The 19,494-nt window shown below is 52.2% G+C and overlaps 1 protein-coding gene across 1 annotated transcript in view; it reads right to left on the minus strand.

The window, feature by feature from the left end:
* Positions 1 to 19,494, minus strand: part of CCNJL (cyclin J like) — a 42,774-nt gene that overhangs the window by 4,578 nt on the left and 18,702 nt on the right. The window contains exons 3-4 of the mRNA XM_079770308.1: positions 15,403 to 15,616; positions 226 to 528 (exon numbers count right to left, since the gene is read on the minus strand). Of these exons, the coding sequence (XP_079626434.1) occupies positions 226 to 528; positions 15,403 to 15,616 (517 nt within the window). The remainder of the gene's footprint in view (positions 1 to 225; positions 529 to 15,402; positions 15,617 to 19,494) is intronic.

Raw genomic sequence — 19,494 nt, forward strand, 5'->3', positions numbered from 1 at the left:
ACCAGTGGCCTGTAATAAGCTGCTATTTCTCTTTTACACATGACTGGTAACATGGGGTGAATCCTTGTTCCTTTCCTGTTTATCCCTCGCAAAGTGGGAGTGATCTGGGTGGATGGGCTCCAGTCGGTAAGAACTCTCTGGATGGACATGCATGCCTCTTGGTGCCCCCTGATCCTGGGCCCTGGGTGGTGGGGGAGGGGCCACAGGTCCCGACACCGGGCCCACCTTGCAGGGTGACCTCTAGGAAGTAGTGGGCGTACTCCTTGAGGCACTCTTTGGTCTTGCGGGCGCAGGTGGTGGGCCAGCTGTGGCAGTGCTGGTCCTTCTGGCTGACGGAGGCCAGGAGGTAGTAGTCCAGGAAGTGGGCGGGCGTGGGCAGGCAGAGGTTCCAGTTGAAGGCCGCCAGCAGCAGCAGCTCGGTGCTCAGGAGCTCCTTCTTGGTGAGGCTGAAGTTCTGGCTGCTCAGGATCCTCGTACTGTTTATCTGCTCCAGCTTGGGCACGTGGTCTTCCTTGTCCTCGAATTTACCTGTGGGAGGAGCAGAGGTCACCGGACGACAGCACTGGCCTGCACCCAGGAATTTAGTAAAGGTCCAACTTAAAGTGCCTGGACGGTGCCGGCAGAGAGGACAGAGAACCGAAAGGCCCCGCTGCAGAGGGAGTACGAACATAGACACTGGACCTGTCAAACCTGGGCTCACATCCCCAAGCCACCACTTCCAGCTGTGTGACCAGGCGCAGGTATCTCACCCTCTCTGTGCCTCAGTTCTCTCATCCGTAAAGTGGAATCTAGACCTCAGAGACAGGGACAAAATGCATTCCAAACGTTCAGAACAGCACGTGGGCCACAGAAGGTCCTCACTAGTAGCCAGCACCAGCGAGGGCCTGAGGAATGCGGTGGGCTCTCCTGTCTGGTCATAACCAATTCACCCCAGGACTGCTTAGAGGGTCAGGCCATAGTCACGACGACTCTGCACATCTGACCCTGCCCTCCCCCCACCTCTCCCCAGATGTGGAAAAGCCCTTCAACAGCTCCCCGTTATTCTTAGTACTGAGTTTAAGGTCCATCTGTGGATTTTTATTTGGGGTCCCCTCAGAAACACAGCGTGTGGGAGGGGAGCCTTGGAAAGACTGGCAGGTGGGAGAAGACAGGAAAGGGAAGAAGCCCCAAAGGGTCCTTCATCAAGTGCATCACCGGTGGGGACGCCCGGAGCCGATCCCTACAAGGGAACCCCTGGCGGGCATCCTCCGGACAGAGCAGCAGCCGGTGGCACTGGGGGGTCAGGCCCACTGAGGGTCGAGGTGCTGGGGCCGTGGGTGGGAGCTGGCAGCCTCCACTGGGGGAGGCTCTGCAGGAGGGGCTGCTGGGGCCCGCCCAGCCTCACCCCCCTCACCCTGGGGAAGCCGTACACACCTGGCCGGGGCCTCTGTCGCTGCAATTCTCTGAAGGCACCATGCTCTCCTGGCCTACGAGCCTCGCCTACACAGCCCTCTGTCTGGAGCACCCTTCCCCATCCCCTCCTCACTCGGCCAACCTCGCCTCGCTCTCCACCTTCAGTGTCACTGCCTCCTGGAAGCCTTCCCTGACCACAGTCCCCACGTTCTGCCCGCCCCCCCCCCCCCCCATCAGACAGGAAGCCCTGCGTCCCAGCCTCGCTCTGGTCACCTGTGGCCCCCAAGCCCAACCTCACTGGGTGCAGAGCAGCTGCGGAGCGAGTGTCAGAAGAGGCAGCTGTGCTCAAGCACCCGCCTGCCAACGAAGGAGCAGCCAGCGTGTCCGCACACCTGTGCACAACCGCCAGCGCCGCCGACCCAGTTCTCACGGGGCTTCCGAGCCTCTCAGGGGAGATAAGGAGGGAACCACCACCACAGGCTGCCCTGCAGCGGAAGCGACAAGTCCTCAGCCAGGCTCCAGCGACGCCGCCGAGAAGCCCGTGTGCCCATCTTCTTGGCGAGCCCGACCACACCCACCACGTGGACGAAGGTGGCGTGACACCGACCTCCGGTCTTTGACAGGGAGGAGCTGAGCGCGTGGAAATGTCCAACACGGAGAGGAGCGAGGGGACTGCCGCCCGCTTCCCAAGCGGCTTACACCCCGTCTCCTTTCGGAGCCCGCTCCGTCCAAACACACCCCTTCCCTGGCCGGACATGTAGGGGCCACTCAGGCAGGCAAAGGCAAGGTCAACGCTGCCCGAGGGGGAAGAGCCTCTAGTACAGCTGAAACCCAGGGGTGGGGCCTGGTCTCAGCCTCATGGCCTCCATCCCAAGCACAGGATCCAGCCACATGGAACTCAGACCCTCCTCCAGCGGGGAGTGCTGGTCCCCTCACCTACCTTATCATGGGTCCTCCAGAACTCAGTTCATTTAAAAAAAAAAAAATGTTGTTATTGATCTTCAAAGACAAGAAAGGGAGAGAGAGAAAAAAAACATCAACGATGAGAAAGAATCATCCATCGTCGGCCTTCTGTATGTCCCCGACTGGGGATCAAGCCTGAAAACCCAGGCGTGTGCCCTCACTGGGGAATCGAACTGTGACCTCCTAGTTCATGGGTGCCCAACCACTGAGCCACACTGGCCGGGCTCCAGAGCTCAGTTCAGAGGCCACTGGATGTCACCAAGGCACTTCTCACGCTCAGATACTAATTGAGCATTAATATTCCTGGGCAGCAGGTCTAAGCCTCACGAGGACAGGAACCATGTCCCACCCATTCCCTGCTGTGCCCCAGGTCCCAGCACAGTCCCCGGCACACAGGAGGTACCCAATGAGTATTCGCCGAGAGAAGGAATTTCTCTGGATAGTGAAATTTTAGGCCCTTTGAATTGTCCTCTAATGAGCTCTATCTGTATTCCCTACCTTTTTTCTTATGAACATGTATCTTTTGTGCAATTTAAAAAGAAACTATATATATTGCAAAATTGTCAAGGTTTTCCTGAATCTTGTACTGAACTATTCACAGGCACTCGACACACAGGAGCTCTTTTCCTCCCAGCAGCAGGAGGTGGCGCGGTGAAGGTCACAGTCCCGGCAGAAACGTGCCCAGTGCTGGGGGTGGCACTGCTGGCAGCAATCTATTCCGACTGGCAGATGCGCTCCGTCAGATTAGTGTCCTCCCGGCCCCCGGTGCTTTGCAAACCTTTCGGAGCTCTGCCTGTTCCCCAGCCACCAGGCCCAAGAGGATTACCCTGAAATGGAAGGGGCCATGATTACCGACGAGCCTGACTGCACCTGCTGCTTCCTGGGGGCCCACCACGCTACAGGCCAGAGCCAGGCAGAGGGGGGTCTGAATCCGCAGTGTGCTGGCTCTGAACCTAACACACTGAACTCCCCAGGCCTTCACTTCCCACCTAGGAGCATGCCCAGGTGCAGATGGAGTGGCCATGCGGAGTGGAAAGAGCCTTCGTGCCCAGCACGCAGAGCTGCCCGGAGTCCTGGGCTGGAGTCCTAGGCTGGGCTGGGCACTGTGCTTTGTGCTCAACACCCACTGGATCCGCCCAGGTAGGTTCTGTTCAGACCCCCAGAGACTCAGAGACAACGCCCTGAGAACTCGGCTCCACATTTGGGAGCGACCTCACAGCCCCTGCCCTTAACTGCTGGCCAGCCGCCCCCAGCTTAGCGACGATTCCCCAGCACCAAACATTTCACAGCCAGAAGAGAGTTTATGAGTTTCCTGAGGTTGCACGTGCCTGGCAGACATTCCCTCCCCTCCTCCCATGACTGTGAGTGGGGCCAGTCCTTTGTCCCCAGCGGCGCCACCACCAAGCACTGCCACTCAACCGCCTGCTCCTGACCAACAAGACAAATGGCACAGATGCCTGGAAGTCTTCAGGCAGGCCCCCCAGGGCAGCATGGGGGACAGAAGCCTGTCTTTCCAAGTCAGACAAGAGCCACAGACTCTCTTCAACTTGTTCGATGTATTTGGAAAATTTTCAAATCCACAGAAAAGGTTTAGGTATTGAGATGACCCTTCACCCCCATTCACTGATTGGTGTGTGTGTGTGTGTGTATGCAAATACTGGTTCTGCTCAATCATTTCTAGTGAAGTTGCTGATGTGACAACTTTAGCATCTATCCTGAGGTCATTTTCCTACGTAATCATAATGCTTTTACAATCCTAAGAACATCAGCATTAATGCAATAACATTTCCTAATATTCAATCCATATCCGACTTTCTGCAAGGGTCCCAAAATGTCTTTTTTTTTTTTTTTTAAAGAAAAAAATATAGGATCCAACGAAGCTCACCTAGGGTCTTGGATGATGGATGATTCTCATCATTGATATTTCTATCTCCCTCTCCCTTACTCTCTGAAATCAATGAAATATATATTTTTAAAAAACACACATAAAAACAAACAACTCTTTGGATTTCTGTAGTTATCAGAGGGCAGAGGGGTGTTTCCGACTCATCCCCAAAGGGGGAACTGCTCATACCTTCAGCAGACAAAAGAGACAGATTTTAAGCAATTTGATGGGGAAGCCGGGAAACTACTCCGAGGCCAGCCCCCTCTAAAAGGCTGTTTTACTTTGCGAATGTCTCTAGTCCCATTCTCTGTTTTTCATGACACTGACTCTGGATGAATCCAGGCCAATGGTCTTGTGTAAAAAAAAAAAAAGAAGACCGGAAGACTGGTCTTGTCTTTTTTTTTTATTCTGGACTGTCTGATTGGGGACTGCGGGCTCGACCCCCAGTAGAGGGCATGCAGGAGGCAGCCAATCATCATTGATGTTTCTATCTCTCACTCTCCCTTCCTTTCTGAAATCAATAAAAAAAAAAAAAAAGAGGCAGAGAGTCCACACACCAGGGCGTGAGCTCCAGAGGGCAGGGCAGTTGCAGGCCAGGCTCCACCAGAGCCCTGCAGGCAGCTGAAACCCCAGCAGCCCCGGGGAGGGGAAGCCTCCGAGGACTTGTTTGTATGCCCTACACAGCACACTCTGTTCATTCTGGTAACAACCCCGGGGGCTGGCGGTGTTTTCCACATTAATCAGAAGCTCAGAAAGGTGGATTGCCCCCTCATCCAGCTGGCTAGTCAGGGACAAAGTTAAAATAAGTCTGGCTGTCTGCTCCATGAGGGTGGGGCCACATCTGTCTTGTAGAACATTCCAGATCCCCTTCACCTAGCACAGCCTCTGGCGTAAAGTTAATACTTTAAAAAGCTGCGTTTTTTGTTGTTTTATTTTTTATTTTTAAGTGAATGAATAAATGGCTCCAAAAGTCCAGAGTTTTCTAAACCACAAGTAGGACATCTCTAATATAGTCACCAGGATCCCTGAAATCCCAGTGTCTCCACAAGGAAATCCCAGGGATGAGGGGTCAGGCCAGTTGCAGCCCCTCCCCACCTAACCGCCCTGCTCCCCACAAATACTCTTGTCTTCACCTTGCCCTCTGCTCAGGCTGTAAAGTCATTCAACCCCAGAACTTGTCCACTAAGGGGCTGCACGATCAACTGGACTTCGTTTCCAACGAGAGAACTGAAGTTGAAGAGTGAGTCTCCACGGGTATACTTTCTACAGTAAAGAATACCCAACTCTGCCCAAACCAGCCTTTTCATTAAAAAACAGAACCAGCCTGGCCAGTGTTGCTCAGTGGTTGAGTTCCAACCTATGAAACAGGAAGTTGCGGTTCCATTCCTGGTCGGGGCATGGTTTCTGGCTCGATCCCCAATAGGAGGGCATGCAGAAGGCAACTGATGGATGATTCTCATCATTGATATTTCTCTCTCCTTCTCCCTTACTCTCTCTGAAATCAATAAAAATATATTTAAAAACACACATAAAAACAAAACAACTCTTTGGATTTCTGTAGTTATCAGAGGGCAGAGGAGTGCTTCCGACTCATCCGCAAAGGGGGAACTAGCTCATACCTTCAGCAGACAAGAGACAGATTTTAAGCAATTTGATGGGGAAGCCAGGAAACTACTCCGAGGCCAGCCCCCTCTAAAAGGCTGTTTTACTTTGTGATGCAGCACAGAGGGGCACAGCGCACTCTGAGGATGACCATCCGGGCTCTAGGAGGCTGGCCACACGCCAGCTGTGTGGTCTGGGGCAAGTGTCCACCTCTGGGGCCTGTGCAATGTGAACAACAGAAGTAGACAGAATTGTGGTGAGGATGGCATGAGGGCTCAGTGTGCTGAGAAGGGTGCTCAGCGCTCAGCAACCCAGGATCCAGCTCTGCTTTACTAGTATAAACCTCTGCTCGGTTCAGGACCAACCGAGCCATCCCAGTCAAGGCGCAGACAGTTCAGTTTCCAGACAGGATTTGACGTGGGGGAGAGAGAAAGCCAGGGACAGAGCAGGCAAACCCTCCAGCTACGAGAGCATTTTCACGGCGGTCTTCATGGAAGGGAGGAAGCTGTGAAGACCAAAGGAGTGGGGAGCAGGGAGCATCCCCCCACTCTGCCCTGAAGCACCTGCTCCAGGAATGACCGAGACCTCTGGCCACCCCAGGGATCTGGAAGTTATGGAGTGTCCTGGAGAAACGAGCCTCCAATCCCAGGCTCAGCTCCCTGGCCTCCTCAGGAAACAAAGAAAAGGCTCCCTTACTGTGCCTCCCGCCTTCCTCTTAAAAGTAGGGCTGTCCTGCTCGAGGCTGCATCTTGGCAATCTGGGACACAGCAGTCCTAGACAGATACTGAAAGAATGAATGAATGAATGCACATTTCTGACAGGTTGGATCAATTCCTGAGTACAACGTTGGAAACAGGCTACGGATGAGGTTGCAGGCCACTTTTTCCTTCAAGAGGAAGCTGTAAACATGCCTCCCCGGTCAGAGGTTGCACTCAGCCAGCTGGGTCGCACACACTGGCTTTGAGGGCCTCCCTGTCTCAGGATGCAGCAATTGGTGCGGTGACTTCCCATGGCGGCCCCGCCAAATCGCTGGCTCCTCTGTGCTCTGCTTTACACGGGACCCAAATCATTTCGCCGACTGCCTAAAAGCAGGGGCTGTGGGCCCTGGCCTGTGTGGCTCGGTTGGTTGGAGTGTCATCCCATAAACGGGAAGGTTGCAGGTGCAGTTCGTCAGGGTGCATACCTGGGTTTCGGGTTTGGTTCCAAGTCGGGGCACGTAAGGAGGGCAGTCAATCCATGTTCTCTCTCACATCAATGTTCCTCTCTCTCTCTTTCCCTTTCTCCTCCCCTTTCTTTCTCTTCCCCTCTCTCTAAAATCAGTAAGCATATCCTCAGGTGAGGATTAAAATAATAAATAAAGAAAAATAAAAGCAGGGGCTGTGGGGCAGGGGGCACTTGTCATACGAACAGCTGGCATTGGAGCCAGGGTTGAGCCAGGGCTCTGTGCGGAGACAGAGTGCCCCAGATCCCCAAGATGCAACCTTCTGTAAGGAAAGTCACTGCTGTGCCAAATGTTCCCGCCCAGCTCCGTGGGGGCTGCTCTGGATCAGATGGGGCCGTGTATCCAGAAAGAGCAGAGTGTAAGTCCTCTGGGCAGTGCCAAAGGCGTGGGCATCACAGGTCCCGGGCCCCTTTTTCCAACCTCTTCTGGGAGAGGAAAAGGAAGAGAAGAGGCAATCTTAGCCATTCCCGTTATGGTTAGAAGGGGAGCTGCTCCAGACATGAGACCCGGTCCTGAGGGCTAACGTTTTCATCCAGGTCAGCTAACACGTGGCTCAGAAAGCGGAGCCGGGGACCCCCAGCAACCTCTCCACTGCTGGCCGAGTCCTCCCGGGGCAGCCATATCAGGAAGTGACCTGCTGCGGCAAAGGCCATGTTGTACAGTGGCTGAGAACCTTTGTTCTCAGGGACAGCCCGGCCAATAAGAGGAGGAAAAAAAAAAATCAGTCTTGCAAACAAATAAAGCAATACTTTAAAAAATATAATGAAATGTATGGTGTATATTTTCTGCTAGGCCAGCGTGGCTCCGTGGTTGAGCACTGACCCATGAACCAGGAGGTCATGGTTTCCATTCTTGGTCAGGGCACATGCCCCGGTTGTGGGCTCGATCCCCAGTGTGGGGTGTGCAGGAGGCAGGCGATCAATGATTCTCTCTCATCATTGTTGTTTCCATCTCTCTCTCCCTCTCCCTTCCTCTCTCTGAAATCAATAAAAACACATTTTAAAAAAAAAGACTCGCAAAAAAAACAAAAAAAAAGACTCGGGGACAACTCGCGGGTTCCCATCTCAGCTGTGCACCCTGGGGCAGTTATCTAACTTACTGGGTCTCAGTTTCCTCCCGTCAACGGGGGAAAATAATACTGCTTACTACACAGAATTGTTTTGGGGAGTAACTGAGTAAATCCATGCAAAGAACTCAGACTGCTGCCTCGCACATAAACACGCATTAAATATTAGCCATTCCATGATCACTGAGGCCAGAATCTGTCCTCCTCCCTCAAACTCTGATTATATATTTAAAAATGTACTGAGCTTGCAACTAATTTTTCTCTTATTCTTTATGTATTTTTTCTATATTTCAATTTTCTACAAGACATAAATAGTACTCTCCCACTGAGGAAAAAGAGTTTAAACTTCTCAGGAGATAAGAAGCGACTGATGGGACCCTAGAAGCCGGAACTGGCAGAGGAACTGCGAAAGAAGGTTCTGGAACGTGGGTCTGCCCCAGCCCAAGACTATCCTGGCATAAATCTGCTTTACAAGTGCCCACAGGTCAGGAGGTCTCAGACTTTCCTAGAAGAGTTCCAGAAACCCAACTTGTCAGTGACAAAGAAGAAACTTCCTGTCTAGACACTGAAATGCTTATAATTAAAACGACGGCTTAGGAGGCAGGGAGAGGCATGCTCCTTGAAGACAGCCTCGAAAATCCAGGCAAACACAACCACCCTAAAAACAACCTCTCCCCTCCCCTCCCAGGGTGCAACAGGCTGGTGTACTTCCTTCGGGTCTGAGAGGGGTTTTAAAGCAGCCCGGGCTGCCTGGCTGGGACGATCACAACCAATGCCGACCGGGCAGTGGGTGCCCAGCGAAGGGTGGGCTGTCGTGACCTGGGGAGTGGCCTCTCCACCGTGGGGAGTCTCCTAGGTGAGGCAAGGATGAGTCGCACACTGGAAAACCCTCCGGGCGGGTCTCCCAGGGAACAAAGGACCTAACGAATAAGGACTCCAGGGTCCTCCTCCGCATCAGCAAGAGCAGGAGAAGGGATATAATGCAATCCTGGGCGTGTGTAAACGGGGGAGAAGATCCTACAAGACACAAGCATTCACTACAGATAGAGTTCAAGGTTAAAGCGAATAAAAAACAAACACAAACACCCAGCTCCAGCAGCCACACGGCCTGTAGCACGAAGAGCAGACAGGTGCCTGACGTCACGTCCCGGTCATCTCCCCGCTAACTGGGTGAGCCAGGCTGTTCTCCTAACAGGAAGGACACTTGGGTTTTTCTTAGAAGGGTAATTAGCTTATTCTTGGTATGGACCCAGGGACCTGTGGGCAATGCCTGGATTAAAGCCTGCTTCTTTCGGACGGGGACTTGGTCTGTGATGTGTTCCACTGTCTGCAGGCTCAGCGCATAGTAGGTACGTGTGTGTGAAATGAATCCTCTTCGATGACAAAGACCGTATACATTCCTTCCATGCACTGCCGTCTCCCCGGCACTGAACACAGCGTCTCGTGTATAGCAGAGGCCGAATAAATGCTCTTGAATGATTTACCTGTGTGGGGTCAAGGGCTTCTGAACACTGCATGTTCAATGAACTCATGCAGGTTAAGACCCCCATCCCCCCCCCCCCCCCCCCCCCACACACACACACAAAAGAAACAACAACCCTGAGAGCACAGAACCCCAGGCCCTGGACAAACAGGTCTGGGCAGCAGAACTGCTCAGACAAACTGCACCATTTCTGAGTTTCCAGCCCGGCCAGCTGTCTGACAGGCACACACACAAAATCCTCCCCCCCCCAAAATAACTCGAGGCCTGCCAGTCTGCAGAGACGGAAACAGGAACTGGAAAATCACCATGTCCTCGCCCGCGGCGCTGTGACCCTGCAGCCCAGGGCCCGGATCTGTGCAGCGTGGCCCTCACGTGACAGACCACCTTTTCCAGTCCGCCCTGTGCTGGGTGACCGCCACCGAGATGCCAGGGAGGAGAAGGTGCCCCACCGTGTTGCAGCAGCTCTCAGGGGAAACAATCAACAACTGGCACATTACACGCATGCATTCAACGTAAGCCCTATCCTGACTTTGGAAACGTGAAACTGTAGCCTGGAGGAAATGTATTGCTCGAGGGGGGCACTCTTACGAGAGTTAAATTGTCTCCTGCATGGGGACAGCCACATTGCCTTGCAGATTTGGGGTTAATCCTGCAAGTAAATCTCACGCTCGGTCCGAAATACACCCCTGGAAAAGGCCACCCAGTCAACTCACCCCGTCTGCAGGTGCTGCTTACAGTTAGTGCCCTGGAGGCACCCCGAGCATCCCCTGCATGGAGGGCCGGTGGGCTGAACCTCCCTGGGGAAGGAAGGCAGTGCCCTCCTCCATCCTTTCTACCAGGAGGGATTAAGACTGCTTTCAAGTTTCCGAAATCTCCACCGGGTAGTCCCATCCTGCGCCTCCACCCAGCTGTCAAAGAAGCCGCTTCTCAGAGGCAAGTTGTCAAATGATCAAAGCCGGGGGACAGAAGGGGCGGAGAGGGGAAAAGGAGGGATGCAGGGGGCGGTGCTGGGGCGGGAAGGTGGGTTACTGGGAGAAAGACAGACCCAGCACACAAGCACCCGGCAGGCAATGGCTTTCACTGGAACCCGCCCTACGAGATGTGGCTAATATAAGTTCTGGTTTCAGGAGCCTTCAAAGCAATTGGTCTGGACATCCCAGACCTGACGGGGCAGAAAGACAGAATGGGAATACACTCCCCAGGGGAGCACAGAAGAAACGCCACCCGTGGATGCTGGGGAGGGGCCAGGATGCAGAAGGGACAGCACCCCTCTTCTGATAGTTCGTTGTTTAGGTGGAAGGCATGGCTCCAAATCGCCCACAAATTAAGTTGAATTTAAGAAAAAAAGGGATCTCATCAGTGTCGGTTTTGTTGCAACCTCTGCAAGGCATTTTAGCGCTAGCTATCAAAATCTTAAATGCACACACCCCTTGATCCAACAATTCCACCTCCGGGAATTTGTCTCACAGACATACTCACGTAAGTGCGCAAAGATATAGGAGAAAGGACCGCTGTCATACTATGTATAACAGTAAAAAAACAATGTCAGTCTAGCTGTCCACTGACAGAGGGATCATCAAATGGGCGGCAGTGTTTCTATTACGGACACTCTGCAGTCAATAAAAGGAGTAAGGCACCCTAGAAGGGGTGGTTCAGTGGTTAAGGCATTGGCCCATGTGTGGAAGCAACCAATCCGTGCGTCTCTCTCATGTTGATGTTTCTCTCTTTGTCTCTCCCCCTCCTTTCCACTCTCTCTAAAAATCAATGAAATCATAACCTCGGGTGAGGATTAACAAAATAAAAATAAGTAAGGTAAATCCACACAGACTGATGGGGAAAATATTCTCTAATGTACTATGAAGAAAGCACTGTAGGTATTAACCCAGTTGTGTGATATTTAATTGATTCTGATTATTCTCAATAATTATGTTAAAGTTTCTATAACACTGAGCTAGTGATTACTGCACACACTCCTAGGGGAAGATACAGGGTCAAGTTCCTGTGAGCCTCTGATACAATTATCAGTATACTAGAGGCCCAGTGCACGAATTTGTGCACGGGTGGGGTCCGGCCTGCTGGCCCCAATCAGGGCGGATTGGGGCCGGGCCTGTTGGGAGGAGGAGACGGTGGGAGGTTGGCCGGCCAGCCTGCCCACCCGGCCCCACCCCAGATCAGCGCCCCCATCCAGATCAGGGGAAGGGCCGGCCAGCCAACTGCCTGTGGCCCCTCCCCCCTGGCTGCCCCACCCCCAATGGGCCCCCACCACCCCGATCGGCCTGTGGCCACTCCACCCAGCCAGCTCCACCCCCAGTTGCCCCCCCCCCACTCCAATCAGGGACAGGGCCAGCCGGCCAACCATCCATGGCCCCTCCCCAAGGCCGCTGGCCCCCGATCAGTCCCTCGCACACACACCATTCAGGGCCAGGTCTTAGGCAACCCTGCTAGCGGTTCTCAACCTGTGGGTCGAGACCCACAGGTTGAGAACCACTGCTGTAGAGCCTAAGATCATCGGAAAACACAGATATTTACATTACGATTCATAACAGTAGCAAAATTACAGTTATGAAGTAGCAACGAAAATAATTTTATGGTTGGGGGTCACCACAACATGAGGAACTGTATTAAAGGGTCGCGGCATTAGAAAGGTTGAGAACCTCTGCTCTAGCTGCTTCCTCCCTGGGGCTAAGGATGCACTACCCAGCCATCTCTGAACAGCAACAACCAGGCAAAAGCAAACCTCCAAGTTTACTGGAAAAGTTCAACACAGAATTACCAGTTGACCAGCACTTCCAATTAGGTTTATACCTAAAAGAAGTAAAAACAGGTGTTCAAACAAAACTGGTACCTAAATGTCCATAGCAGCACTATTCTTACTAGCCCAAACAACCCAAATGCCCATCAACAGACAAATGAATAAACAAAGATGGTACATCCATAAAATGGAACGGGATTCACCCACAACAAGGCATGAAGTACTAATACCTGCTGCAGTACGGATAACCTTGAAAACATCAAGGGAAAGAAGCCAGACACAAAAGGCCACTTATTGTATGATTCCTTTTGTGTGAAATATGCAGAACAGGCAAATCTGCATGGACAGATAACAGATGAGTGGTTGCCAGGGACTGGGAAGGAACAGGAAGTGGCTGCCTAATGAGTTCGAGGGTTCCCTTTGGGGTAATGAACACGCTCTGTAATGAGACGGAGGTGACAGGTGCACAACCATGTGAATGTACTAAATGCCACAGAATTGTACTCTTTGAAATGGTTAAAATGTTGAATTTTATGTTGTGGTCTGAATTTTACATCAATTAATAAAAATAAAACTCTGAGCTGTGTGGCCTTGGGCAAGTTATTCAGCCTCTCTGAATCTATAGAATGAGGAGGTGACACCACGACCACATACGCTGCTTGTGAGGATTCCATGTGATACGTGTGTAAGGTGATTGGCACAGGTAAGCACCGAAGCTGCTGTCACCAGAATGACAGGATGATCTCATACTGTCCCAATCAATTCACCTGAAAATTGTGGGGTTTCCATATATATATATTGATTTCAGAGAGGAAGGAAAAGGGAGGGAGAGAGAGAAACATCGATCAGCTTCCTCCTACATGGCCCCTACAGGGGATTGAACCCACAACCCCGGCATGTGCCCTGACTGGGAATCGAACCTTGACCTCCTGGTTCATAGGTTGATGCTCAACCACTGAGCCACGCTGGCTAGGCTCAAATGATCCTTTTAAACAACAACAAATAGAGTTGGGAGAGGGGTGCCGTATGAGATGAAAGATTCAAGGAGTCTACTCGATTTATAATATATTTATAGCTTGACTATTTTTAGTCTGTCCTGTATTAAGTAGGGGAAACCCAAACAATGAACTCAGATATGACAATGGGGTGGCTTTGCCACTGGTCCACCATGTAACAACCTACAGGCTGTTTCTCTTTCCACCTCCTTCCATAGGCCTGTAGATATGGGTCCTGGACCGACCCCTGTTTTATGGGGCAGATGGGCCTATACACAGGTGAAAAGGTTCCATCTGTGCAAAGGCCCTTGTCTGGAAGCAGCTCTCAAAACCTGAGAACTGACAGGTGGGGGCAGGAAGAACTGTGGTTCCTCTTTATCTATCTGGGAATTATTGGGTATAGAATTCGCAGAACTTCAAACGCCCTGCGGCAAGGTGACCCCCCTTGGGGCTGACAGTCCGCCTGGGGAGAGGGCAGGCAGGAGTGAATAGGATTTCAGGCTGTCATGGAAACTTTTCTTCCCTTGGGCTTCTGAGCATATGGCAGGTGTCCTGAAAACTCCCGTCCTGCCGCCCCAGGCTGGCTGCCTCCCTCAGACGTGTGGGCGGGGGCGTCTGCCTCTCTGTCTACAGGGCCCCCACCATCAGCCACGGCCCCAGCAGCACAAAGAAGTCTCCAGTGTGCGCCTCAGGTCCCGGCTCCCCAGACAGTCGCTGGGGGAGAGCCTGCGTGGCCCCATGGAAATCTAAGTCCCCTGCCCCCGGCAGGCTCGATGCAGCCCACAGATCACAGACAGCAGCAGGCCAAAGGCCGCGGCGCAGGCTTCTCCCGGGCCGCCTGAAATGCGATGCCTATCCTGCCCTCCGCTGACAGGGATGTCTTGCACGCCTCACGTCTCCTCCCAAGACCAAAGGGAGCTGTATGTTGGTGGGGACTCTATGAGGCAGCCGACAGAGTGGACTCAGCCAGGCTGGCTCCTCTGTGCAACAGGGGAAATCCAGCTGGCTCAACGCAGAGAAGACCACAATCCGGGCGGCTGTGAACCCAACACAGCTAAAGGGACGATAAACCGCGGCAGGTGGAAGGTGCCAGGGTGGAAAACAAGACGCAATTTTGAAAAGTCTGCAGCTTCCGGAGCTGGGTGCCCGTGCCCATGGGGGTTCATGGCAGGCTGCCGGGAGCAGGCAGAGCCACAGGAGAAACCAGGTGCCATCTTCTTATGGCAACAGCAGGACCCAAGGGTGGGGGGTGGTGCCCATATAATAAAACAGGGCAATAACATATTGTGGTGGGAACTGTTACATCGGATTGAATTTTAAGGAGAAAATACTAGGTGTCAAAGGAGGGTTATGACAGCCGCTGGCCACCTCGGGGCATTTTGCTCCTCTGTCAGTCACCTGTATCTGTATTAAGGGCAACCTGGAGAAGTGTGGAAGCCCGGCTTTAAAGAAACCCTCGATCCATTATTTCATTTACCCCATAAATATATACTACTATGTTTCTGAGGTCTTACTATGTCTCAGGCTCCTTTCCCTCCCCGAAACTCACCGTTTAATAAGGAAGTGGGTGTTAATTAAAAGTACATGGCTGGATCCCCGGACCGGTGGCTCAGTTGGTTTAAGCATCGTCCCATACACCAACAGGTTGTGGGTTCGATCCCCCCATTGGAGCACATAGGGAAGGCAACAGATTGATGTTTCTTTCTCACATTGATGTTTCTCTCTCTCTCTCCCTCCCTCCCTTCCTTTCTCTCTTAAATCAATAAAAATCACATATCCTCGGTGAGGATAAAAATTGAAATAAAAAATAATAAAAGATCAAGATGCTAAAATCCTTATCACTGAGCCTGGTACATTACAGATGCTAAAGAAAATGTTGATGATTATTACTAATACTATTAGCTCCCATTCAGCTGGGATGAGCAGGGAAGACATGCACAGGCCACGGAGACGTACAAAGATCTGGGAGCACCCAGGCTCACGGAGGAGGAGGAGGAGGAGGAGGAGGCGGCAGCCCAGGGGAAGAAGCGGTTTCCACATACTTGCGAGCAGGAGGCAGGAGACGGCCACGGCGTACAGCTGCTTGGAGGTGGTGATGTTATAGCGGTCCAGGAAGTGGTCCAGCAGGTAGACGGCCAGGTGCCGGGCTGCGGGGCAGAGCTGGCAGTGGCTGCTCAGCAGCGTCAAGATGTCCACAAAGAACCGCCGGCTCTTCAGGAGCGGGGAGTGGGCTCGGAAGGCGGGCAGCTTCAGTTCCTGGAACGGGCAGGGCAGAAGGGTGGTCAGGGCCGCCTCCTGAGAGCCTCGGATGTCCCAGAAAGGTGAGAGTGCAAGCCTGCCTTCTGGCTGGTTGAAGAGCACCCATTCCCTCCATACCCTGTTCGCGTTCCTTCGAGGCCCAGGATGGCAGCCCCTTTATTCTAGGCACTCTGGACCGAGCCCCATCTACCCTCACCGAGCACAAGCTCAGAAAGTGTCAGGGACCTTCCTGATGACAGAGTCTAGTGAAGGAGGCAGCCGGCTCCATTCCCAGGGAAAGGATAACTCCTGGAGATACACAGGCCACAACAGAATGTAGGAGACCCACATCCGAATTCGGGTTCTGCTGCTCAACCAAGCTGTGCCCCCCGGTCACCTGTCTTCACCCTTGTTTCCTCCTCAGCAGCTGAGGTTGAAATGAAACATGCATATAAAGCACCCAGCACATAGGAACCTCTCAGGATCCACGGCTTGATTCCCTCTGTGGCTGGGATTGTGAGAGACAATTTTTAAAAAATTCAATATACAGCCCTAGCCGGTTTGGCTCAGTGGATAGAGCATGGGCCTGTGGACTGAAGGGTCCTAAGTTCAATTCCAGTTAAGGACACATGCCTGGGTTGCAGGCTCAATCCCCAGTGGGGGTCTGTGCAGGAGGCAGCCAATCAATGATTCTCTTTCATCACTGATGTTTCTCTCTCTCTTCTTCTCTGAAAAAAAAAAAATATATATATATATATATATATGAAAAATTCAACATACAACAGTTGTTAAAATAATAGTACAAAGAACTCCCAAATACTCACGTACGAAAAGCCCTAAGCTGTAGACTTTAAAAGGGTACATTTCATGGTATGCAAATGATATCTCAGTAAAGCTGCTATGAAAACATAAGATGGACACATCACCCACTCGCAAGGAGTCTATGGCCCAGTGGGAGAGATGGTGAGCAACTAAGACAATGACAGAATTTCAAGCTGATCCACACTAGGAAGGAAAGCTCTGGCCACGGTGAGAACTCCTATCTTCTCTGAGGACTGGGAGGTCTACCCTGGGAAAGTGAGGCTGGAGTTGAGATGCATGCTGGGATCTCTTCTCTCCTGGCTGTGCCCCCCAGAGAGCCTGAGGCCAGGGCACCGCTCTCTCGGGAGCCCAGAAATTTGCCATGGAAAGTGCTCAGAGCCTGAATTAATTGGCTCCTTGCCTTATGTTTACATAGGAAGAACCTGAGTTTGAAATAGTCCTATAACAGCACTCCCCCGCCTCCCGCCGGCTCTATTTAACTAGCAACAGATCCGAGACTGGAAGTCTTTCAGTGGATCCTTCTTTTTTTTTCAACCTTTTATTTATTTATTCATTTCTCTTATAAGCATGGAGAGAAGCTTTTATCCCAGCTTCATTTCTTATTGATATATGATTTCCAAGCATTTTCTCCCATTCTGTGGGTTGACTTCTTTGGGTATTCTTCATCTTCATTATTTGATGAATTTATTCAGTAACCATGGGACTTCAAACTCCCATCACCCCAGTGTGACTGAAACATGGTGAGGTGCCCAATAACTAAAACGAGGAACTGAAAGGAGGGAGGGGGCGGAGAAGGGAGGGACGACGGACTGCCGTGGAGTGGTGAGTACACGGGGCCGGGGCGCACAGAGGAAGGTGTGGTGGTCTGCAGAGAACAGGTGGTCAGTGGGGACTTCAAGAAAAAGAGATCTATATATCCAGCCAAGTTTTGGAAGGACATCTAGGACTTGACCTGTTGAGGATGCAGGAAGGAAATAATGCTCAGCAGGACAAGCAGCATCTGCAAAGCCACACAGGTGTCCCATCTGGGAATCTAGAGCGCTTCGAACCACCAGACAGGTGGGGTATGCCTGGACAAAGCAGGCTGGGAGGGTGGCAGGGTCCCAGCTTGCATGCCCGGCTAAGATATCTGTCCTGTCCTGAAGGTAATAGGGAGCCACCGAAGGGTTTAGCGCAGGGCGTCCACAGGGGCAGAGTGGCCATGCACGATCTCTCGGTCGGCCTCCTCCTGGGTCACGGCCAGACAGCTAGTAACAGCAGCCAGTGTGGGGCTGCAGCTCCCCCCAACAGCAGTCCGCCTCCCCACCCCACGAGCTTGCAGGCTACTGGTGTATTTCCTCTAAGCCCTAAGGCTTTAAGGCTCCTGACAAGAAGCAACCACAATCACAGATTCCTGGGCTCTGCCCCAGCAGCTACTGGAAATCAGCCAAGTGAACTTCGGCCTGGCTGCACTGCCCTCATCGAGGCAGTCCAAAGCCCCAAAACATCAGTCAGATATGCAACATCCTGACTCCCCTCCCTGCTCAACTCAGCCAAGCTGAACTGCTTCTGGATTTTCCTTTGTGCCAACCGGGAGGACCGAGCTCAAAGCAACACACTGTCGGTCTTCCCTCTGTACGCTTCCCTGGGAAAAGGCTTGAGCAGATTCTCACAGGAAGCCTCTGGTGCATAGAAGCAAAAGCTATGGACCTCTAGAAGGGGCAGCAATGCATGTCAAGAAGGAGAGAGCAGGGAGGGCTTCCTGGAAAAGGCCAGTCTCAAGGGTAAGCAGGATTCTGAGAGCCAGACAGCTGCCTGTGATGCTCTTCATCCCCATTTCTGCTCGTCCCTCAGATGCTGGTTTAATTGTGCTTCCTACGAGAGGCTTTTCGACCCCTCCTCATTCCCAATTAGGGCCCTTGGTTCTCTCTTAGCACGCTGTTCTCCAATGTCAAATATTTACTTAACGTTTCTCTCCCTGCTTAACTCTAGCTCTGAAGAGCAGGGGCCATGCCCATGTTGCCTACATCACTTGCCCAGTGCCCAGGATGTGCCTGGCACAGAGGCAGGTGCTCAAAAAAATGCTGAAATGTTGGCACAGGGGAAAAAGAATGAATAACCATGAAGAGGCATAAAGGAGATGTAAATGCGTATTACTAAGTGAGAGAAGCCAATCTGAAACGGTTACATACCCTAGGATCCCAGTTATAGGACATTCTAGAAAGGAGGCAGACAGCGAAAAGATCAGTGGTCTGAAGCTGGGCGAGAGGGAGGGATGAACAGGCAGGGCACAGAGGATTTTTAGGGAGTGAAACTTCTCTGAATGATGCTATAATGATGGATACATGTCAGTCAACATTTGTCCAGACCCACAGAATGTACACGGCCAAGAGTGAGCCCTAACGTAAAAACTTGAAGGCACAATGATGTGTCAATGTAGGTTCATCGATTGTAACAAAGGTACCTCTCCGGCGGGGGATGTTGATAATGGGGGAGACTCTGCAGGTGTGGGGGCAGGGGGTATATGGAAAATCTCTGTACCTTCTGCTCAATACTGCTGTGAACCTAAAACTGCTTAAGAAACAAAGTCTACTTGAAAAAATGAATACAGGGGCATCCCTTCCTGAACCAAATACACTCCTCCCCCAACGTATGGGGGAGGGGGGCGCAGCTTGGCAGAGATAGTCGAGACAGGCAGCTCCGTGGTGGAATCTCAACTCCACTATTTACTATCCTGGGCATGTGGATTCCGAACCCCAGTGTCTTCATCTGGAAAACGGGGGTCAAGCTGCCATAAATGTGAAGTATTTGGAAGCACTCGGCAAGCATTTGCGGCCTTTCCTTCAAGCTGGGCAATCAGACCTCAGGTAAGTTGAGTTTTCTGCCTCTGTCAGGCTCTGGAGGAACCTGCTTTGTTCGGTGGAAGACCCTGTCTCCCTGAGGGTGCACAGCTGGGCCTGGGGACCTCGGCAGGCCAGGAACCCTGCCTATGCCCTCCGCAGAGCTCCCAAGCCGAAGGGGTTAGGAGCTGCGAGCCTCGGCTTCTTCCCGGCACTCACAGGAGGGCGATTCTTTGGCAAACGAACAGCCATGTG

This window comes from Cnephaeus nilssonii (assembly GCF_951640355.1).
Source record: "Cnephaeus nilssonii genome assembly, chromosome: 5".
In the NCBI taxonomy this organism is placed as follows: domain Eukaryota; kingdom Metazoa; phylum Chordata; class Mammalia; order Chiroptera; family Vespertilionidae; genus Cnephaeus; species Cnephaeus nilssonii.